Source organism: Mus caroli, chromosome 3, assembly GCF_900094665.2.
Source record: "Mus caroli chromosome 3, CAROLI_EIJ_v1.1, whole genome shotgun sequence".
Classification (NCBI taxonomy): domain Eukaryota; kingdom Metazoa; phylum Chordata; class Mammalia; order Rodentia; family Muridae; genus Mus; species Mus caroli.
This window is the reverse complement of record NC_034572.1, coordinates 110330699-110354673: the sequence shown is the minus strand read 5'-3', so window position 1 is coordinate 110354673 and position 23975 is coordinate 110330699. Positions and strand designations below refer to the sequence as shown.

Genomic DNA, 23975 nt, shown 5'->3' with positions numbered 1-23975 from the left:
ACTACAGGAATGTCCATCTACCGATAAAGCCATTTATGAGATGCTTCCTATGTGCCAGGCGCAACTCTAAGCACTTCATATAAATGATTCATTTCATCCAGTATTGAATTCTGAACTTGCTGCTGTTAGTTCTACTTAGGTAAGAAAAAAACTGAAGTGGATTCATCCAAGATCTCAAAGATTGTGGTCCATCATGTTTTTACAAACTCTGTGCTCTTAAATATAAATTTCCTGAGTCTTACTTCATAGTTCATAGAATCCTCACAATTTCAACAGCAGGCTTAGATAAAGTTGTATGTGGCCATAGGATAGCATTGAGGTATATCTTAGTTACTTTTGTATTTCTGTGATAAGACACTATGACCATGCCAATTTATAGAAAGTTGAGTCTGGGGTTAACAGTTCCAGAACATAGAAGCTGGTGGGGACATGGCATCTGCTAATGTCCAGCCAGCAAGATGGCTCTGTAGGTAAAGGTACTTGCCATCAAGGAGAAATTCAATTCCTGAAAATAAATAAATAAATAAATGCAAGTTTCTTAAAAGAGAGGGGAAAAAAAAAAAAACCTTTTGTGATAACTGTGTTTGTCTTTCAGACCATAGTCTTGAGTTTACTCATGAGGTCAATTGGAAATAAGAACACCATCTTACTGGGTCTGGGATTTCAAATATTGCAGCTGGCATGGTACGGCTTTGGTTCAGAACCTTGGTAGGTATAAATATTGGGATGTTTTAATTCTTCTATATTCTTTGAAAGTTTTATTTGTATGATATAATTTGATTAAGTCAGCCCACTACCATCTGCTTCCTGATCCTTTTCCAACTCCAACACACCTTTGTCCCAACGTCATAGACATATGGTGTGTGTGAACTTAACCCAGAGTCCAAAACAGTGCTGACCGTGTGAGCCTGGCCTGGAAGTGGGGCCATCTACAGGGGCATGGGCAGCCTACCCACAGCCATCTCCCCATTAAAAAGGGTTCTGGTGCTTGCTCCCTTTCTGTCTTTTCTTTAGCTAAGGCTCCCTCCCCTTTACAAGTGCTAGTTCTACCGGTAAGCATGACCACGCCCAGCCCCAACCTTTTAGTTTCTTTTCAGCTAAGCTATTGACTTGAATCTGTTTCTTGCTGTACTTTAAGCATGCATAGTACAATTTCCCACATATATTTATATATCCAAGAGTGGCTGAAGGCTACACACTGGCTTTTTCCCCGTGAGATTATTAAGCTATCGAATCTCTGAGGAGCATTTAATCTAATCAGTTTGTTCCTAGGAAACAGTACAGCACTCTGTGCCAACAAAGCCCTGACAGCTTATTACATATTTTGTTTTCCTGGTTAAGAAAAGCAAAACAAAAGCCAGTGTTGTTCACTGACAAGTGGGAGTGAGCAGTCGGCTTCCTTCCCCCTGGCCTCACCACTTTGCGGACAGGCTGCTGTCCTGCAGCACGGTTGGGGATGGGTTGCCCAGCTCCTCTTTGGATTTGGGTATTAGTAAACACGGAGAATGTGTTTCAGTGGGTAATGTATTTTCCAGTCCAGCCTTTGCAGAGGTGCCTACAAACGTGAAATATTTCTTCCCAACAAGACAGGGGCATCCAGCTTATGTACCCTCCATATTCCTGACATTACAGTCAACAGTGACCTTTACAGTGAATCATGGGAACTTTAGAAGACTGCTGGCTTGTGTTTAAATACACTTGATGTTTCTTTATTAATTTTATGTATAATACTCAACACAACTTCTCCTCTTCCAACACAAAGAATATTCCACATTATGGTTTGGAACAACCCAGTTTTACAACAAAGTACACTGTTTTTGTGAACAAGTAGTTGCTGCTTCCATAGTTCATGAGCTACGCCTTTAACTGACTGGCCCAGAGCCACTTAGAGGAAGAGAGAATGCACACAGCCATTGTAGTCAGGATGACTTGGTCTGATTTGACAGGAAAATGGAGAAGCAATAGTAACATTGGTCTCGCTGCTTTGATCACAGGATGATGTGGGCTGCTGGGGCAGTGGCAGCCATGTCTAGCATCACCTTTCCAGCTGTTAGCGCCCTTGTTTCACGGACTGCTGACGCAGATCAACAGGGTGAGTGGAGCGGAGTCCCTTTAGTCACTTAAAAGAATTATGTCTGTGTTTTTCTCTTGCCTGACTACTAGTGTATCTTTATAATGTTCTAAGTTTGCTGCCTGTGCTAAAGCAGGTTCTGAGATACTAATTTCCAGTGGCCATTGGTCACTTGTCCTTTCTTAAATATCCAATGTTTGGCCGTGGCTTTTTCATCGTGACAAAGTGTCCAATAAACATCTTAAAGGATTTATATGGGCCTCTGGGTCCAGAGAGTCCAGTCCGTGGTGGCTTGGTTTCATTGCTGGTCCAGAGGAAGGAAGATGTCAGTAGAGGCATGTGGTAGAAGCTACTAATATTGGTCAACAGGGAGTAGATGGGATGAAGCCAGGGACAAGATATTCATCCCTCCAAGGACTCACTGGAAGCATTCTGATTCCAGGGCCTCACAAGTAGCACCCCAAGTAGCATGGAGCGTTCAGCATGCAGGCCTGTGAGGGACACTGTCCATTCATGTCCTAATTTACTATTGAGCTTCACTGCTGCTGGGCTATTGTGATAGGCACCTCAGGGCTCATCGTAACCCTTTACAATTCCCTGGCTTGGAGAGATAAGAGGATTGTAGCACAGTGGCAGTCATTTGGTAAAATGAGGAAGGAAAAGCCTGTGGTAAAAAGAGCTTGCAATTTCATTTACAAAGATGATCTGAGAGAAATTGAGAATCACTCAGTAGTAGCAAACAGTGTTTGGCAGCTTTTAGTGTGTTTAATTTACTTAGTTCCTGACTGTTTACTGCCAAGAACCAAGTGCTTTTGCTACCTAGACTTATGTTATGCCTGGGCCTGCATTTGCGTAGGGCAGTAACTACTGATGGCGTCTCAGTAGCATTTAATACCATTAGAGTAAGTTGCTGGTAGCATTAAGAATCTCCATTTAGATTGATTTCACATTTGCTGTTTTTTAAAGAGTAGGAAAGGGTAATGTGCTAAATGGTTGTTTTAAACATGTTGTAGGTGTTGTTCAAGGAATGATAACAGGAATCAGAGGATTGTGCAATGGTCTGGGACCAGCCCTTTATGGGTTCATTTTCTACATATTCCATGTGGAACTTAAAGAACTGCCAATCACAGGAACAGACCTGGGGACAAACACAAGCCCTCAGCATCACTTTGAACAGGTAATTCTTCATTCACATACTCTTATTTATTTGGCTGGATTAAAGGATATTTTTGAAAACAAAAGCTTTTGTGTAAAACTTTCTAGCATGAATAGGCCTTAAGTAATCTTAAAAACTAAAGCCTGGGGCTGGCTCAGTGGTTAAGAGCACTGACTGCTCTTCTGAAGGTCCTGAGTTCAATTCCCAGCAACCACAGTGGCTCACAATTATCTGTAATGAGATCTGATTTTAACCCTCTTTTCTGGGGTATCTGAAGACAGCTACAGTACTTACATATAATAACGAATAAATCTTAAAAAAAAATAACTAAAGCCTAAGAGACTATTCTTCTGAGTATCATCTTGCAAAACTAGAATGAAAAAAAATCACGTGAAATCACATTTTGTCAATTTGTGCCTAATGGCATGGCAGCCACATCTCCATTCCACACTGCTGCTTTCTTTCCTTCTGACTTCTGGAGTGCCGAGCAGCTGCTGTCTACTATGGCCACATGGAAGGTACGCACGGTGGACATTTGTTGACTTGCTTGCTTTATTTCTCAACTGAAATTACCAACCCCAAACCACATGGACCACTGAGCCAATACTAACAGCTCTGCAGTTTTCTCGATTAAGCAAGAGTTACCCCAGGCAAGCCTATTTAGTTTTGTGGGCCATATACAACAGAAACAGGGTTTCTATAGGGTTTTGCCCACAATGAATATGATTTGGGCTAAAATGTTTTATTTTTGTGGTTAGTAGTATTGTATTTATTTTTGAAACAAATGATTCTACAGGTATATTATTAACATGTGTAGTTCAGGCTCTGTGCTAAAAGCCACCCACAGTTATTCAAGTTACTTTGCCAGTTTTTGATTTTTATTTTTAAAGGTTTGAGTACACCATTGCTGTCCTCAGACACACCAGAAGAGGGCATCAGATCCCATTACAGATGGTTGTGAGCCACCATGTGGTTGCCTGTAATTGAACTCAGGACCTTTGGAAGAGCAGTCAGTGCTCTTAACCAATGAACTCTTTCCAGCCCATTTTGCCAGTTTTTGTGGGCAGGATTTTACAATAAGAATAAAAATACCTTTTCTCCTGAAAAGTGATTTTATAGCTATTGCTTCAATAAAGGCATTGACTTTAAAAAAAAAATCTGAGCAGACAGTCACTGAGACATTGGAGGCTGGGGGCGGGGGTGGGGGGAGTATTTGTGCAAAAAACATTAACTATTGTTTCTTCCTCAGAATTCCATCATCCCTGGTCCCCCTTTCCTCTTTGGAGCCTGTTCGGTACTGCTGGCTCTGCTCGTTGCCTTGTTTATTCCGGAACACACTAATTTAAGTTTAAGGTCCAGCAGTTGGAGGAAGCACTGTGGCAGTCACAGCCATCCTCACAGTACACAAGCGCCAGGAGAGGCCAAAGAACCTTTACTCCAGGACACGAATGTGTGACGGAGATTTATCAGGAAGACTCTCTCTCTCTCGCAGCACCCAGGTCTTAGTTTTCACCTGTAGCTCTGGATGTACATTCCATTTCCATCGGCAGTGTACTTTATGACTGTCTTAAGAAATACTTGCATGAACTCCGTGGGAACTAAAGAAAGAACCGGACAGTTTTCCAAAGATGTTACACTTTCTTTCAAAAAGAAATCTTTTGTTTATATTAGCACCACTCTCTTGCCACTAAACTGTTTCATTACACATCTTTAATTAAAGCTCTATCTGTAACTCCGTCTCTGCCATTTCCTTAGGTGTTGAGCCTTTACCTGCTCGTGCTGACTCAGTGACACTAGGCAGGATGGTTATGGACCTGTTTGCTTTAACCTTGTAAAACCTGAGTCATTGTAAAATCTTGGGTCAAATAATTCAAAGCCTTAATGCAGATGCACTAGAAAAGAAATGGTAAAGAATTGTTTGCATTTAAAAGAACTTGTGAAAATTGTAGAAAACCAGAATCATGTTTCAAGCTTGTTTGCCATAATTTTATTTAAAACATTATTCACTGCTGTTCTGAAGTATGAAAAGATCAGCCACTTAGAATTCAAATTGGGGTGATCAGAGCCTATCCATCTGGCTCAATTTGTTTAAATCTGTTCTGCTTCTTATACCACTATTCTTTTGATATTTGCATAATCATAAGGACCTCAACACTTGAATACATAATCTAAAAATTATATAGTAAAGCTGGTAGCCTTGAAAATGTCAATGTGATATCTATATGTAGATAAATATATATAGTGGCCTTTCAGGACTGTCACAGTAACACTTTATTTACAGAGCTAATGTTTGTCCTAAATTTTCAGGACCCTAGAAGAGAGCTTTATACAATTACTGATGTGAATTTCTCTAAAGTGTATATTTTTGTGTCCAGTTATATTATTTAAAAAAGTGTTACTTTGTAAAAATGTACATAAAGTATTGTATAGTTTACACTGTTTTCATCTTGTGTGTGGTTATTGCCTAATGCTTTTTAAACTTGGAGCATTCATTATGATTAAATAAGGTCTCAAATGTAAATATTCTGTTAATAAAATTAAATATTTTAATGATTTTTTTCTTTTTAAAAAGGTCTTGATCTGTGAGTCCCTCCCTGTAAGGCCGGTTTAGGCTTTGTTACAGTAACAAATCTTCTTACCTTACCTTACCTTCTGCAATCCATTTGCTGCCCTCACCTCACCAAAAATAAAACAAAAAGCCTGAAGATGAAAATAACAAAGTGTGTAGGTCAACCAGAAATGCTTGATTTCCTAAGCACACATTCAGTTAGTCTTTTATTTTCTAAACATGCTTCTTGCATATAAAACGCTCAAGCCTCAGTGCTTTATTAACAAAGGTCACAGTTTTCAGAAATAGCAAAAAGCAACATTCTGATTATTAACACATGTACAGTTATACAACACAAAACAATTTCAGACAAAAGCAGAAGAGGTAGAGCAGAGAGTTGGCGCTGTCTGTGTGCGTGGACACTTAGCACAGAGACAGCTCACACCCTGCGTGGAAATGAGCAGTCCTATCGTGGAAACAGGTTTATAAATAGTAAGGGGAGGGTATCTTGTAAAGAGCTATGTATGTCATATACCCCTTTCCAAAGGCTGCCATAGCTCTTAGGTTTATTTTATAGTATTTACAACAGTCCTGTGCTGCATAGAGAGACTTCTTTCCAGAATAAGTGCTTTCAAGTAGTTAGAGCAATATTCTTCCCATGACTGACCTGTGATAACAGCCCTTCTTGTTGAAGACTGCTAGCAATAGCCATCATCCGGAAAGTGAGGCTAAAGATTTTATGTACTTGAAAAAAATTAATGTGTATAAATGTTTTGCCTAGAAACCCCATGCCTGCCTGATGCACTCTGGGTGACAAAACTGTGACCTGCCATGTGGGTGCTGGGATTAGAACCCATGTCCTCTCAAAGAGTAGCTAGTGCCGATCATCACTAAGCCATCTCTTCAGCCCCTTGAAACGTTTAAAATATCACATGATTGTTAACGTTTTACAGATAAGATTTTGGGGGTCTTGGGATTTTAATTTCCTTTGGGTGGTTGTCAACAAGAAAACAAAATTAGACCTCTAAGATTATAGAGGGTGGTTTTTGGTTTTTTGTTTTCATTTTGTTTTTTAAAACTACTTAATTTCCAAGGAATAATTCTTGGAAGTTTTTAATAGTGAGAAAGTTGTAATTTCCAATAGTTAACTCTCCTGCTTTATTAACACTGAGCACAAATTTTAATATTATAAAAAGTCCCATGAGTTTTTATGGTGTTATTACACTGATGATCTTTATGGAATGCCCAGATGACTAAAGCACTTCAGTCATGTAAATACACTGTCCCAATGATTTTCATATAAAAATTATTTCAGAGAAAATTTACTCACTATGAATACTTAATTTCACTCAAAATGCTTAAGATTGTCACTAGGTACATCAACCAAACTCCAAATGCCTATACCCAGGACTTGACTAGCACGAGGTCGAATACACTGTTTTTGGTTTGATTTTTTTGGGGGGTTGGGGGGATGTGGGTTCGAGACAGGTTTCTCTGTGTAGCCCTGGCTGGCCTAGAACTCAGAAATCCGCCTGCCTCTGCCTCCCGAATGCTGGGATTAAAGGCGTGCGCCACCACGCCTGGCTGGTTTGATATTTTTATCTTACAGACTGGTTATATTGCATAACTCAGGCTTGTGGGTGCACACCTTTACTTCTCGGTCTTGGGACACAGAGGCAGGTGGATCTGGGTTTGTGGCCAGCCTTGTCTACATACATAGCCAGTTCCAGGACAGCCTGAACTACATAATAATAGACTCTGTCTCAAAAAAAAAAAAAAAAGCTTTGAAAGTTGTATAAGAACTCAATGTAAGAATCAATTTACGGCTCAATGATCACAGGTGGAAGCTCTCCCAACTCTCAGGTGGCAAATTAAGATTTTTTTTTTACAATAAAAATGATGGTATGACTCACAAGTCTTCAGTGTATAGTCTCTGCAGGTGTATCTTTGAGTAAGTGACCCTAATCAGCCCACTGGTAAGAATCTGATACAATTCACTGACTGTCTTTGAAACATTCTGTTTTGTTCACAGGAAAAAAAATACCATTTACTCAGAATCCTTATCAATTTCCTAGATTTGTAAATGGCAGCAGTATTACAAAGGATCCAAATGACCTAACAGGAACCAGAAAAAAATTGGTTTTGTTATTAATAGTCTGTTAAATCACTTGAATTCCTAAACTGTCAGTAAGCAATAAAAGGTGTTGGATTAACTACTTGGTAACTGCCCAGGGAAATAGGATGAAGATGAGGAGGGGAGAACGGTGGGTTTGGAAGATATCTGGAACGCTCCCAGCATGCCGTCTTTCTGATGGTCTGCAAGAGACAAAACATGTAACATGTCACTACTTTAGTCTTAAACACATTTTTTTTTAAGATTTATATATTTATTACATATAAGTATACTGTAGCTGTCTTCAGACACCCCAGAAGAGGGAGTCAGATCTCATTACGGGTGGTTGTGAGCCACCATGTGGTTGCTGGGATTTGAACTTTGGACCTTCGGAAAAGCAGTCGAGTGCTCTCACCCACTGAGCCATCTCACCAGCCCGTCTTAAACACATTTAATGAATCCACACTGTACCATTCGCTCAGTACACAGGTCTCCTCACCTGAATTACTCAACAGATTCTGGCTGAGTCCACGTAAAGGAATGCTATCTTCTCTTTTCTTCAAGTATTTGGACTCCAATCCTAAATTTTCACCACTTAAAAAAAAGTAATTTTTGTCTTAATTTTCACTTTATTGTTCATTTTCTCTGTTGAATATTCCTAGTTGACAAAAATCAAAATGTTCTAAAATACCTTAGTACAACATTTTTTGACCACCTAAGTGATCACATGATGCCTGAACTTAACAACTCCATATCTGTGTCCTCCCTTGGTGAAGGTCAAACTTATACTAAAACTGGGACAAAGACTATAAGAAGAATAAATTCTATGAGTACTGCAAGATTATATATATCATAGCAAAGATGAGGAGATGAGAAAATACAGAAGAAAGCAAATTATATTATCTTGAGAATATTATCTTGAGTTTATTGGAGTCAATACAACATACTGTATTAGAACAAAGGCATACGTAACGTGACAGGAAAAATACATAACTGAGAGTACCATTAAAATCCTGCACATATGTTTGTTTATTTTAACGTGTATGGGTGTTTTGCCTGCATATATGTCTGCACATGGATGCCAGAAGATGAGTTACAGAGCTTGTGAGCAGCCAGCCCAGGCCCTCTGGAGGAGCACCACGGAACCATGTGTGCAGCCCCCTCTCTGAGACGGCCTCATAGTGGAGCCTTGGCTTTTGTTTTTACTGAAAACTACCTGTGTCTGCCACTTGCATGGTGGAATTAAAGGTGTGTGCCACCACGCCTAGCTTTAAAATGGAGGACTTCTGTGTGCAGATCCACATATGTGTAGAAGCAGTCTTTACTTATGACACAATCTTTTTTTTTTTTTTTTGGTTTTTTGAGACAGGGTTTCTCTGTGTAGCCCTGGCTGTCCTGGCACTCACTTTGTAGACCAGGCTGGCCTCGAACTCAGAAATCCGCCTGCCTCTGCCTCCCGAGTGCTGGAATTAAAGGCGTGCGCCACCACGCCCGGCGACACAATCTTTTACTATATTATCTAGGGGGCGGAGTCCTATAACTTACAACCACATAAGAGAAGTCACTTTTTCAAAGCTAAAAATAATTCTAAATTTTCAACATAAAATATCTTAGGTAAACTGGGCTTGGTGGTACACATCTTTAATCCCAGCACTTGAGGCAGAGCCAAGCAATTTCTCTTGAGTTTGAGGCCATCCTGGTCTACATATTGAGTTTCAAGACAGCCAGAGCCAGAGTTAGACCCTGTCTCAACAAAAATGGCAGTCATAGATAAATACAAGGCTTTCAAACACTGCCAGCATTTTTTAATGTGGCTTCTAAAGTGCTACAAAAATGCTGCAGCATTGACACTTGCAGTCCTTGAGAAGGAAGGCCTGCCTGGGTTGGGTTCCTAGCACTCACACAACAGCTTACAATCCTCTGTAACTTCAGTTCTATGAGATCCTGCTATCCTCTTCTGACCTCTGTGGGAACCTGACAAATGTGCACACGTATACATACAGGCAAAACACTCAACACTTAAATCTTTTTTTAAAAAACGACTTTCAAAGAGGAGAACACTAAGCTGTTTTGTCGGTTGAGTACTTACTTTTCCTTATCATTTGAACAAGGCCTGTTAACAGCGGCTCCCGGCTGCCCATCTATCGATGCGCTTGGTTTTGTAAGCTGCAGGTTAAAGTGAACCTGTGTGGAGAACACAGCTCATGAAGTCAGAACTGAGGCAGGTCCGCACTCAGCTGAGTGGCTAGGTTTTGCTTCTTGATAAATTAAAGATGATATAAAGATTCTGCCTATATCTTACAGCACAAGGGCATTCTTTGAAGGCTTAAGAACCTGACTTTCCCTCACCAAAACAGCCCCCATGATACAAGTGACAAGGTGAAGAATAAACGTGACTCTCCCAACAGTTACTCTGTCGTGAACACTAATGCATTTAGCTCAATGATAGGACTGAAACTAACCTCGGCTTAGTTGGCCTGGTAGCACATCCCATGTGTTGGAAGGACCAAGAAATAGAAACCAAAACTACAATGAAGTAACTTTTTGCGCCAGGTAGAATGGGAATTATCAAAATAAAAACAAATTAACAAATGTTGGTAAGGATCATACAGATAAGGAATTCATACCCTGTTGGTGAGGATGTATGTATTCCCAGTTGCTGCTAAGACCAATACAGATGCTTTTCAAAGCAGTACACATGGGATTCCTATGAATCTATTTTCTTCGTGGGTGAACAGAAAGGAAAGCCCGAGTACAGAAGAGATAAAGCACACCCGCATTCACTGCGGCACACTTCATCCCAGTCACAACAGGGTCGTTCAAGTGTCCATTAACATAGAAGAAGAAAATGTGTGTGTGATAAGACACACACCACACACACACCCACACACATAGCATATACACAGGTGGGGGAAGAGGGAGAGAGACTGATTTTTTTTTATAGTAAAATTGACAGAAATTGAAGACATCACCTTAAACAAAATACAGTAAACACAAGTCTCTCTTACTTTCTCTCATTTTTGAAAGTAACTTCTCCAAACCAAGAAGGGCAAGGAAAAGATGCAAAGCACTGGGAGCAAAGAGGACCAGGGTAAACCTTCACATCACGCCCGTGAAACCACAGTGGCTGGATGTGGACCCAGCACACTTAAGAAATGAACTGTGATACCCAGAACAAAACAACCTTGTAAGCTACACACGCACAGTCTGACTCCAACCAGTGAGCCAAAGCCTTTGGAAACTAACTACAGGGCTCTGCTCACAGGTCAAGATACTCTCTGGATAGTGCAGTGCACATTTGGCGCAGCAAATCCTATAAAAACAGCTGACAATGAAAACAGTCTACAGAAACAAATCAGACCTTGAAACTGCAACTTAGTAAATATCTTTTTAAAAAGTATCTTATTGACAATTGGAAGATACTCTAGATTCTCAATTAAACTATCCAGAATATAATCCAAAACTACTGTCTTAGGGTTTCTATTCCTGCACAAACACCATGACCAAGAAGCAGTTGGGGAGGAAAGGGTTTATTCAGCTTACATTTCCACATTGCTGTTCATCACTGAAGGAGGTCAGGACTGGAACTCAAGCAGGTCAGGAAGCAGGAGCTGATGCAGAAGCCATGGAGGGATGTTCTTTACTGGCTTGCTTCCCCTGGCTTGCTCAGCCTGTTCTCCTATAGAACCCAAGACTACCAGCCCAGAGATGGTCCCACCCACAAGGGGCCTTTCCCCCTTGATCACTAATTGAGAAAATGCCCCACAGCTGGACTCATGGAGGGATCTCCCCAAATGAAGCTCCTTTCTCTGTGATAACTCCAGCTGTGTCAAGTTGACACAAAACTAGCCAGTACAACTACTTAACAAAAAACCGGGAAAATCTAAATAAATTTACTGAATCAAGAACACAAAAGATAACACCATAGGAAAACAAACATCAGAGTGCAGGAAAATGCTTTAAAGCAACCATTGTAACTGTGCTTTAAGCAGAATAAACACGGATGTCAAAAAAAAAAAAAAAAAGAAAAAGAAAAAAAGAAAGAAAGAAAAGCCTGGCATATACAGGGCTCCACATTCAGCACCAAGGGAAAGGGACCAAAAAAGGGAAAGGAAACAGAATTTTAAAACTGAAAAAATAACCAATGGCTAGGTTCTACAGTAGGATGGAGCCAACAGAGCAATCAGTCATCTCGGCTGGCACAGTGGTGCGGGAGGGGCTGACGTGCAAAGCTGGAGCTAGGAGGATGGATGGACTTAAGGCCAGTGTGAGCAGAGAGACCCTATCTAAAAACATCAAGGACTAAGGCTTTGGCATGTAGCTTAGAAGCAAAGTGTGTGCTCAGCAGAGAAAACATTCAAACACTTAAATAAAGAGAGTTTTTTTTTTCCTTTAAGTTAAAGTTCCATGACCCAAAAGGCCATCTACAATAAAAAAAACAGAGCCAACTGGCAATGTGGCTCACATCTGCAATCCCAGTGCTCAGGGAGACTGAAGCATGAGGAACACAAATTCAAGGACGGCCTGGGCTACATGGTAAGACTCTGTCCAAAAATAAAACAGAGATGAAGGGAAATAGATGAGAAAAAGAGATATGAACTGACAGAAAACATTTCCAAATTATTCTTTGGAAATTATCTTTCTGATGGGGAACATAGTCCAGGATATATAGGGCATTGTCTCAGTAAGAAATTGTTTATTAAGTATTTGGAAACAGGGCTCAGCAGACTGGGATGCTTGCTCCTTAGCCTGATAACCTGAATTCAACGCCCAGAATTTATACAGTGGAGAGAGCCAACTCCCACTAGGTTGTTTCTTTTGTTTTGTTTTATTAATGGAAAAAAACTAGTTCACAAAACAGACCTACTGAGGGCAACAGAGAACATGAAAAGAGTTTAATCTCAGTAGATTTTACTTTTTGAGACATGTTCTCTATGTAATCCTAGGTGTGTCGGAACTTACTATTCAGACCAGAGCTGCCCCTAACTCTGTAACTTTTAGGGACATGAAAGTTAAAACCACAATGAGATACTTCCATTCACCAACTACAATGGTTACAATTAAGTTGAGGAGGATTCAGTCTTGGAAGGCTGCAGGAGATCTTAAGTATCAAACTGCTGGTATTATACAGTAAGTCACTGCCTTCTTCTTCTTTTCCTCCTCCTCTTCTCACTTCCACTCTTCTTTCTCTTCCTTCTCCCCCCCCCCCCCCGCCCTTCTTTTCTAACATAAGCGCTATGTAGCCCTGGCTGTCTGAAACTTGATATGAAGAACAGGAAGGCTTCGAATTCCCGGAGATCTGCCTGCCTCTGCTTCCTGAGTGCAGGGACTAAAGACGTGGAGCACAGTGCCCAGCCCAGGCTGGCTTTGAGCTTTCTGCTTTAACCTCTGGTTCCATGGCTGAATTGCTGCCATGTCATCTTGTAAGACTTTGGCAAGCCTTAACTTACTGGAGGACACCCCCCCACACACACACATACACCCAGTGAACAATGCAGAGACGGGATTGGATGCAAAAGCAAGAGGAATTTTATTGATCCAGCATGCTGGGGGCGCCCTGTACATGGAGAGAGAGAGAACGACCTTGCACAGCCCACCTGGAGAGCCTTTATACAGTTTTTAAAGTAGCAGCCATTAGGTACAATGTGATTGGCGGAACAATGTGACTTTTAAACTGATTGGTCTTCAGGGAATGAGGTAGGTGGCCAATGGCCAGGGAATGTGTCTAGGAGCTCTGGGCCTTCCCTACTGGCAGGTGGCTGTAATTAGCCCCTCCCTTCCCGAGGGGAGGGGTGCCTATGTGTTCTATGACCTTTCCCTCCCAGGAGGGGAGGGGTCTGGTGGAATTTTGCAAAGATCCTGAGCTGACCTCTTCATTCTCCATCCTCTTTTCTTGAAGCGCTAAAGTATATACTGTAAATCACATAGTTGTTTGGGATAGGATAAGGATATAACTCACAAAGAAAGATACTCTTAGTAAACTTATATGCTTTTTCCGGTTTTACTCTTGGGGGTTCATCATTTAAAAAGTATGGAGGGGCTGGAGAAAATGGCGCAGCAGTTAACAGCACTTGAGTTGTTACAAAGGTTCAGAACCTGCTTGCCAGCGCCCGTGTTAATTACAACCATCTGTAACTCCAGCTCTGGGGATGGGATACCCTCTTCTGGCCTCCACGGACACTGGCACACATGTGGCACACACACAAATAAATATGCACATATGAATAAAAACAAATCTTTAAAACAGAGAATACTGAGATAATAATACAAGAGGTTCTGAGAAGAAAACGGCGTTTGGGGGGAAGAGAAAGGCTGGGGGCGGTGAGACAGCTCACTGAACAAAGGACGTGTGGCCAAGCCCGAGGACCTGACCTTAATCACTAGGACCTAAAGAGGAGATGGAGAGAACTGATCTCCACAAACTGTCTTCTGAATGCCCCACCGTCACACACACTCACATACATGCACACACATGCACACACACACACACACACACACACACACACACACACGTACATTCAGAGGGAGACAACAGACACGCAGACAATAAAATGTAATTTAAGAGTCAGACTCAGAAGCTGGGAGACAGTGTCACATCCTTCTAATTCTAGCTACTTGGGAGCAGAGGAAGGAGGATGGCCACCCAGAACAACATAGTAAGACCCATCTCCAAACAACAAAACAAACAACAGAGGCTGCCCACTCTACCCTTATAGGAAAGAACCTGGAACAAGGCATGAAAATATTAATTGTAATAGTGATGATCAAGACATAAACTGAATACAAAGAAAATATTTGCAAGCAAATCAAGTGTGAGAGGATGGCTTCTCATGTACCACTCGAGAAGTGTGGCCAAAACTCGCCTTTAGAATGTGCGGCTCGAAGCCTGCCCTACGAACATGAATAAGAAATGACTCCGGTACGTGACCTTAGCAGTCTCTCTTCAGCTTGTGGACTCAGTAAAACAATGAGCAAGAGTATCGAGGCGAGTAGGACTGAGCCGAGGTGCTGCAGACATCTGGTGCACGCATATACTACATATACTTTATACACATATACTTTAACCACATAACATACTACACAGTATTCATCTAATACATTATCTAGCACTTGGCTACCTTTGGTCCAGAGATAGGGTGGCTGGTGTTTTTGGCAGCTACTACATGAGGAAAAGCATTCTGGAATGTAAATGCAGAGGAGACAGGATAGCCAATTCCACAGCTTGGGTAATTTAGTCTATCAACCTAAAAAGCAAAATATAAGAAAGATAAGAAATATTTCTAAATTATAATCATGTACTTGCTGGCCTAGAAGGTTTTAGTGTTTGCTGGTAATAATTACTAGTTAAGAGCAATATCTCAGAGGCCAATTTCCTCTAGCAAGACACCATGAAATTCTGCTGTTTCATAACCTAAGACTGGCATTTCTTTGGTCCACCTAGAGGGCCTTCCAGACTAGCTTTGCAAGTATGGGTCAAAGAAGCTACTGGGCTTGCTTGCCAATGAATGGGGCTAACACAAAGACTCCCCAGACCCTTGGTGTCTCCAGCTTCACTGAGAGAGGTGTGAGGAAGAGTGAGAGAGGAGTCATCCACAGTCTATTCAGAAAGAAAAGAATTTTACCAGATTGGGTAAAAACAGCACTAGTTTCTGTAAACAGACAAGTTGAAAAATGCTTAGAGAAATGACAGCTACAAGCATCAGCCAGGACAGAAAGCTGTGAGACCCCTTCTGTAGCCTAGCAAGCTTCTGTGTTCAGCTATGACTGAAGGGTGTTCTTGTATTTATGTTGATTCATCATGAGACCACATCTGATGATGACACTGTAATTGCTATGCTCAGGAGGAGGGCCTAGGTCTTTAGCTGTAATAAGCAAGTGCACAGCCCTCTTAGACTTGCCGTCCCACAATGCAGGCCACCTCCTGGATAAGGAGCTGCCTTTCTTCTCCCCCGCCCCCATTCCTTGGGGGGAAAAGCTAGAAATGTCTATCTCATGATGCTCACTCAGACTCTAGAACCAACAAGTCCATGTTACAAAGCTACCCCAACTCTGTAGTTTGCTACCGAATCAGTGTAGGCTTTTCTGTATAATAACTACTTAACAGTCTAAATCTTGAATTTTCTCTGCTCGAAGTTTTCAAAACAATCTTTTCTGTGTGTGTGTGTTCATGTGTATTTTATGTTTCAGTAATGATTTCTAAAGAAAAGTCTTATAAAGTACGCCCTTCACACTTATAATTGCACACATATGGGCGTATACACACATTCATATACTCACAAATCATGTAACGGCATGAAGCGTGCTCCTGAAGTACAGCCTCCTCATCAAGCACGCGTAGGCCTAGGCTGCAGTCAAGGGCAGTGTACACCACCCCCTCCCGAGTAACTGTCGGCTTTGAGGGGCATCACCCCCACCTCATGCTTACCACATTCAGATTGGGAGAGAGCCCACTTCTGATGGTGGTGTTGCTAGTAGAATGTGGGGTGGCAGCGGTTCCCAATGTGTCCTGTTTTCTTACCAGCTGATTTTCATTTAGCTCTTTGTTTAGCCATGTGATTACTTAAAACGGGGAATAAAAATCAAAATAATTTTATTTTAGTTTTTACTTTTCAAATAATTTACTCTAAGCACTCCTTTCCCTTTGTTTTGTTTATTTGTTTGTTTGTTTGTTTGTTTGTTTTTCAGACAGGTCTCAGTGAAGCCCAGGCAGGTCCACAACTAATGGTATTTCTGCCTCAGTTGCTCAAAGGTTCAGATCACAGGTGTACAAGATTGTACCAGCTAGAAGTAGTTTCCTGTAGTGTTCAGTTTCTATAGCTGCTTTATACCATGGTCATACAATGTAAGCTTCAATATACTTTTTAGTTAAAGATGCTAATGTTATCAAGAGCCCCGTGGGACTTTTTATTCTATTGCTCTCCCAAGAACTTCTTCAACTCACAATCTCTGACAGTTTTTGCTTCTAAACAGTGTCTTTCAGACATGTCAAGTTCACAATTCCAAGTCTTGGACCTGAGAAAACGTTCAGTGAAAGTTTAACCTTGCCAGGCACGGTGCTACATGCCTTTAATTCCAGTGCTCAGGAGGCAAGAAGCAGCCAGAACTGCACATGGAGACCCTGACTCAAAAACAAACAAAGTAACAAAAAGAAAAAAAAAAACAAAAAAACAAATTGAAAACAGAAATTATTTATAAAACAATATTTTCATTTACCTGCATTTTTACTAATTCACATAAAAAATTCAAATTAACAAAACTATAATAAGCCTTCTTTACAAAAAAATATAATATCACTTACATTTTTCATTATTTTTCAAAAGTTGTTTACTTTCTTCGAGTTTCTGAACTGTAGTTTCTAATTGTTCCTGTAATCTGCATACCTGCAATATTATCATCAGAATGAGGGAAAGTAAGGGTTAGACTAACGCAATGTATACTCTTAAGCCAGTGTCTCATTAGTACTACAGCTAAATGAGAATGAAGAAGTCAATTCAACTTTGTAATGAAATAGTTAATTACAAGTGTACACACCCACCCCCTCTGCACATACGAGAACCACGGCAGTGAGGTACTGATGACTAACTGCAACTAAAATGGGTTATCACTACCTTATCCAGTGGGGAAAAGGACAAAGCAACTGTCTTCATACAATCAAGCTCAAGTTCTCCCATCTATGTGGGGAAGCTCGCTAACTGCACAAAGCAATCCTAGCATACAACAGGGGCAGTGACCACCTCTTGCTCTTTGGCTCGAAGAGACTGCCCAGCATCCTGTGATTCCTTCCGCTCCTTTTGTAGCATTTCTTCTTTCTCAGCCAATAGTTTTTCTTGCTGAATAGTAACTGTATTCTTCAGTTTCAATTTACCCATCAGAGTTTTAAGATCTCCTTGTAACTTCTTGATTATCTCATTTGCCTACGAGAAACTCATATGAATATTTATATAACCAAATGAAATATTAATATTTGGCTAAACATTTCAAAGCGAACCTTTAGAAGTTCTGCTGATAATGATTTTATTGTAGCTTCAAGTTTTCCCAGTTGTATCTGATTTTTCTCACCATTTTCTTCTAAAGCCACCTGCTAGGAAAAAACAGAACACCAGTAAGACACTGTGTTTGTTCATGGGAAGCATCAACAGTACATGTAGGAAATGTGATCTATTTATTTTTAAACTTTTACAAAAGACCTTTTGCTCTTGGATTGTATCGAATGCTTCTTTTGTTCTCAGAACAAGCTGGTCTTTATCTTTGATCTCCTGTTCTAAAACGGCCACTTTTGTTTGTAGCTGGTTGATATGCTTTTCTTTCTCGTGGCATTCAGTATCCAGAGTACAATTCTCTCTTCTCAGAGAAAGGACCTCTTGCTTGGCCCGCTGCAGCTCCTGGAGGTTGGTTAGGGGAAGGAATTATTATGCATCGTGTAAAAGGAAAATGAACCAGTTGAGTTATTTCAAACTACGGTGTCTTGGGGCCAGAGAGATGATTCATTGGATAAAAGCACCAACTCCCCTTCCAGAGGATGCAGTTCAATTCCCAGCACCCACATGGCAGCTCACATCAGTCTGTAACTGAATCCCAGGAAATCTACTGCCTTCTTCTGGCTTCCACAGATATGAGGTACACACATGGTGTAAAGATATACATATAGACAAAACATTTCATACACATAAAAAATAATAAATAAAATTTCGAAACAAAGCAAAATGAAACCTCATTACCTTAAAAAAAAAACTTTCTAAAAAACTAAGATGCCTTACAAGCCAAAAATGTCTTCAAGGCTAGACCAGTGGTGTCTCTCTTCACAGCGCTCAGGGGCTGCGGCAGAATCATTACAACCTTGGGGTTAGCCTGAACTACATAAATCTTTTATCTCAATCCAAAAAGCAGCTTTTATTAATTTTAAGGTTCTAGTATGTTTTATAAAAGCCATGAAAATCTCTCTGGTGATATAAGTTATAGATGTGGATACAACTGTAAAACATACTATTAATTCAAATATGCCAAGGAGAAGACAAAACAATTCGGACTTATGAAAAAAAATACCATAACTTCTTAAAATTTATAACAATTTTGTAACTTACTAGCTGAATCTAAGAGTAGAAGGGGTGGTAGTTATGGTTGTAGAATTAGTATTTCCTGATTGGCTACAGGTGTGGGATTTAGAATGGGAGCTGATACTGTGAAGTTTTTATAGGATTTCTTTTTACTTTATGTGTATGAGTGTCTTTCCTGCATGTGTGTATGTGCACCACATCCATGCCTGGTGCTGAGAAGGTCAGAAGAGGGAGGCAAATCGGAACTGTACTTATGGGTGACTATGAGCTACCATGTGGGCGCTGGAATAGAACCTGGGTCCTCTGCAAGAGCAACAAGGCTCTCAAGCACTGGGCCCTCTCTCCAGCCCCATACCGTCTACGTTTATTATCTACTTCTTACAATATATTAACATTATTTTTTAAAGATTTATTTATTTTATATGTGAGTACACTGTAGCTGTCTTCAGACACACCAGAAGAGGACATCAGATTCCATTACGGATGGTTGTGAGCCACCATGTGGTTGCTGGGAATTGAACTCAGGACCTCTAGAAGAGCAGTCAGTGCTCTTAACCGCTGAGCCATCTCTCCAGCCCTTAAAATTTTTTCTATGTTAATAAATATGTTAACATTTCTGATTTTTTCTTTGGTTTATATTTAAAGGAAAGAAAAAAAGCAAATAACTAAAAATAGGTCTCAAAACAATCTAGAATAAATCACTTCTCAGTAAGCTAACAGCACCCCAACTGTAACTAATCGAAATCCAGTAAGTAATACCCAGGGAATTGTTTTAACAAAGAATGTAAGATAACTCTATAGTGCCCAGCACTGCTTTTCAGAGCAGACTTTGATTTCAGACAGACTTGACTTCAAGTCAGAGAATATGTACTGCGCAACTGGAGCAAACTTACTTCCTTCAGTGCCCTCATTTATAAAGTTGCCTTGACAAGTGTGTACTCATTTTAAGCACACATGCACATAAGTAAATTTTAAATAATCTTTAATGCAGGTTCCTGGGAAGGAATGGACATGAGATCACCCTTGCTTTACTGGGAGACAGGTCTTGAAGAGAAAGAAGAGTGGCATAGAAGTCCTCAGGGCGCTAGACTGGAAGAGACAGCTGCCAGCTATAGCATGGTAGGGACCTGGACAGGAGACACAGACCTTGTAGTTCTCAAGAACAAAGCAGGTTCTGTCGCTTGATGGCTTTCAAGGGGTGAGCAACCTTCACAGCATGTGCTACAGTCTGGCCTGGCCTAGGTGGTAAGGGGTAAGAAAACAGGCTCTAGGGAGGACCATAACCTTGTCTGGAAGCTGTGAATGGGGAAGTCTGCAAGACCATAGCATGACAAGCTTATCTCTTCTGTCCCACAGAGAGTTACAAAGATTCATGGCCTAGTATCTGGTAGCAAACCCCCAAATACTTCAAAACTCCTTATATAAACTGCCTAACATACTGACTGCACACAGTAAATATCCAATAAATGATAACCACTGTAGGACACTACTGCCTACAAGGTTTAACCTCACACAGTTATGACACCGAACCCTCAGTGATAAAGCAAGGTTCCTCAGGCAGAAGCGACTCTCCACAGGTGCTCTGCAAACCTTGAAAGAGACAATATGAAGTTACAGCTTAAACAGGAAATGTCCCCGCAGGCTGGATCTTCAGCTGGAGGCACGGTATTGGGAGGTTGTGGAAATGTGGAAGGGGGGGCTTAACAAAGGAAGCTAAGCCACTGGAAACATGTCCTCAAGAGATGTACCCTGGCATGTCCCTGTGTTGTCACAGTTCCCCCAACCACTTTCTGTCCATGGGAAATGAGCAGTCCCCTTTACCACATGCCCCACCTCCAAGGCACTGAATTCTATGCACAGCCAAAATGAAGCGTCTGAAATGGTGAGCCAAAATAAATGCCTCTCCCTTAAGTTGTTTACGTAATATTTTCTCACCGGTACAAAGATAACTATCACAACGATAGATATAAACACATAATTGCCAGGTGGTGGTGGCGGCACAAGCCTTTAATCCCTGCACTCAAGAGAGAGAGAGAGACAGGACAATCTCTGAGTTTGAGACCAGCCTTATCTACAGAGTTCCAGGGCAGCCAGGGCTACACAGAAAACTCTCACTGCAAAAACCAAAACCAAAAAAATCCCCAAAACAAAAACAAACAACATAATAAGATTGTTAATATACTAGCTAGTTTGGGGATTTAGATGGAAGAAATCATATAGCATTATAATGAAGCCATTGATCTACTAAGGTGCCAAATGTGATGTCAGAAATGCTGCACAGGAAGGGTATAGGATAGAAATCCACACACACAGCTATTGTTGATGCAGAATGTTTCAAGGATCTACACATAAAATGGGTGGAGCTTTAGCTTCTAAACATTATAATGAAACAGAACGTTGATTATCTCTGTTGTTAAATACATAGACCTTAACAACCAGAAACAAGCTAAGTATGGTACCACACACCTTTAATCCCATCACTTGGGAGTTAGAGGTAAGCAGATCTCTGAGTTCAAAGCTAGCTTGGTCTACAGAGTTCCAGGACTTCCAGGAATACACAGAAACTCTATCTCAAAAAACAAAGCAAACAAACAAAAATCAGAAATAGTGGCACAAGCCTCTGGTCCACCTACTAAGTAAGGCAAAGCCGGCTTGAGATCAGGAGTCTGAAGCCAATCTTGGGGACACAGGAAACTCTGTCTCAAAATACGTACAAATAAATCTGAAAATAACTTCTACTAATAGACACTATCACTCGTGCCAAGGCACCCACAGATGTGCTGTAGCAAACACCAACACTGTTTACATTTCTCTGATGTGCAAGGTTTGAAGCTCACTGCAGAGCACTTGCCAAGCATGCAGGAGGCCCTGGGTTAAACCCCAGCAGGGCAAAACAAACATTTCTGCGTGCTGGAAAGAAAGACAGGCAAACAACAGCCGGTTACAACCCTCTCTTTCCCTGGCTGGAGCAAGCAAGCAACAACAGAACTCTGTGCTGCAGCCTCAGCATCTCTGCAGTGAGGTCAAGGGTGGCACCTAAATACGGGGTTAATTTCTGGAAGTCACTTCCACAGCGGCTGTCGTTACCTCGCACATGCTCAGCAAGCAACAGCTACTGTCTAGCAGTAGTATCCTCACTGGCCGTTCCACTTCATAGAGCTGCTGGACTACACTTGCCAACGCTGTGAGACACAGACACTGCAGGAATATTAAAAGGAACTGAAAGACTCTGAGGGCTGCTCCTGTGAACATTCCAACTCCAAACTAAAATACCCAGTCTGTTTCCATGCTGTCCTGAATCAGCTCCATCATCACACTTGCTACTCCCTGTTTTCTCTGCAGTGAGATGATCACTGTAGTGACAGAAGTTCTGTGCAGAGCATCCAAGGGAACAGCAGCCACTGAACAGCACAGTCACCACAGAAAAGCCAAGAGAGCCGGCAACAGCAGCCAGCACCAATACCTCTTCTACGCCAGCCAGCTTCGCCTTTAGTTCTCGGACAGTCGAGTCTCCTTTATACTTCCTCTCGGTGAGCTCTTTATTAGCTGCCTCTAACTCGGACAATCTGCTTTGTAGCTGGTGGATATTTCGTTGATGGAGGGTTTCCAGTTCCTTTTTCTGTTGCTCATGCTGCTGTTGGCACTGAACTTGTGTCTATTACAGAGCAGTATGACAAAGGAGAAAGAACAGAAGTATAAAGATCAGGAAAAACAATAATTTCTTCATTGTTTTCTGATTTCCCTGCTTAAAAGAAATCTATCAATTTCAGATTTCACGAAAGAGCACATAAGGTAAACAAAGGTAATTTCCAACACTGAGAAGGTGTGATCCAAGGACCAGAACTTCAAAGTCACTCCCTGCTACACAGCAAGTCTGAGGCCAGCCTGGGCTACACAATACTCTGTCTTAAAAAATAGCCTAACCAGAGTGGTACAAGTAGACAGTCTTACTTGGAGGGAGCAAAAATATGTAAAATCCCCAGTCACAAATATTATTTAATAAAAATGTAAATAATAAAAAAAAAAAAAAGAGGGACCCAGGCAGGGTGAACTCCTTTAATCCCAGCACTCAGAAGGTAGGGGGCAGGGAATCTGAGTTCCAGGACAGCCAGGGTTACACAGAGACCCTGTCTCAAAGGAGGGGAAGTATGGAAGTATGCAGCAACACTCACTAGAGCCCTGTGCCACAGATCTCAGTCACTCAGAACTCATAGCTGGAGTGTCGTTTACTCAATGGCTCACTCTTGTACCATGTAGTTTTATCTGTATTGTGATGTACAGATTTTTCTGCTATTATTCCCTAAACAACACTGTACAACAACTGTCTGCATATATATATATATATATATATATATATATATATGTGTGTGTGTGTGTATATATATATATATATATATATATGTATATATAGTATTAGACATTGTAAATAACCTAGAGATGGTCCAAAGTATAGATGTGTACAAGTTATATGTAAATACTATGCCACTTTGAATAAGGGACATTTGAGCCTCTGTATACTTCAGTATCCTGAAAGAGTCTCTGCATTCGAGAGGCAGGGGCAGGTAGATTTCTGAGTTCGAGGCCACCCTGGTCTACAAAGTGAGTTCCAGGACAGCCAGGGCTATACAGAGAAACCCTGTCTCGAAAAACCAAAAAAAAAAATTCCTTGTAGATACTAAGTGATATCAGTACCCGATAAAAAATGATATTTAGAATATACAAATAATTCCTAAAAATAGCAATAGGGATAATTTAACAATGAGCATGTTGAATGGGCATTAAATAATCACACTGGTTAGCATGCACACTGGTTAGCATTCACTTTCATGTGGGAGGATTATAATCCCAGAACAGCAGTGTAAACCTCCACTAAAAAACAGGCAGTTCCTACTAAAGCTACACACACGCCTATATTTGAACCCGGTCATTTCAGCAGTAAATTGTGCCCAAGACAGAGATTGTATACCAGCACAAAAAGAAATGGAGTAGGTTGCTCATATCAGTTTAATATATAACAACAAAATATCACAAAT

The 23975-nt window shown here is 41.0% G+C and overlaps 2 protein-coding genes across 2 annotated transcripts in view; one reads left to right on the top strand and one right to left on the bottom strand.

Moving 5' to 3' along the window:
- Positions 1 to 5798, top strand: part of Mfsd14a (major facilitator superfamily domain containing 14A) — a 29975-nt gene extending 24177 nt beyond the window's left edge. The window contains exons 9-12 of the mRNA XM_021158437.1: positions 596 to 708; positions 1995 to 2092; positions 3085 to 3248; positions 4477 to 5798. Coding sequence (XP_021014096.1) covers positions 596 to 708; positions 1995 to 2092; positions 3085 to 3248; positions 4477 to 4683 — 582 coding nt within the window. The 3' untranslated portion in view covers positions 4684 to 5798. The remainder of the gene's footprint in view (positions 1 to 595; positions 709 to 1994; positions 2093 to 3084; positions 3249 to 4476) is intronic.
- Positions 5799 to 7538: 1740 nt separating this feature from the next.
- The window catches only part of Sass6 (SAS-6 centriolar assembly protein), a 33340-nt gene continuing 16903 nt past the window's right edge, over positions 7539 to 23975 (bottom strand). The window contains exons 8-17 of the mRNA XM_021157987.2: positions 22406 to 22597; positions 18076 to 18270; positions 17877 to 17966; positions 17623 to 17802; positions 17187 to 17268; positions 16314 to 16447; positions 15007 to 15132; positions 9978 to 10072; positions 8388 to 8482; positions 7539 to 8091 (exon numbers count right to left, since the gene is read on the bottom strand). Of these exons, the coding sequence (XP_021013646.1) occupies positions 7985 to 8091; positions 8388 to 8482; positions 9978 to 10072; positions 15007 to 15132; positions 16314 to 16447; positions 17187 to 17268; positions 17623 to 17802; positions 17877 to 17966; positions 18076 to 18270; positions 22406 to 22597 (1296 nt within the window). The 3' untranslated portion in view covers positions 7539 to 7984. The remainder of the gene's footprint in view (positions 8092 to 8387; positions 8483 to 9977; positions 10073 to 15006; positions 15133 to 16313; positions 16448 to 17186; positions 17269 to 17622; positions 17803 to 17876; positions 17967 to 18075; positions 18271 to 22405; positions 22598 to 23975) is intronic.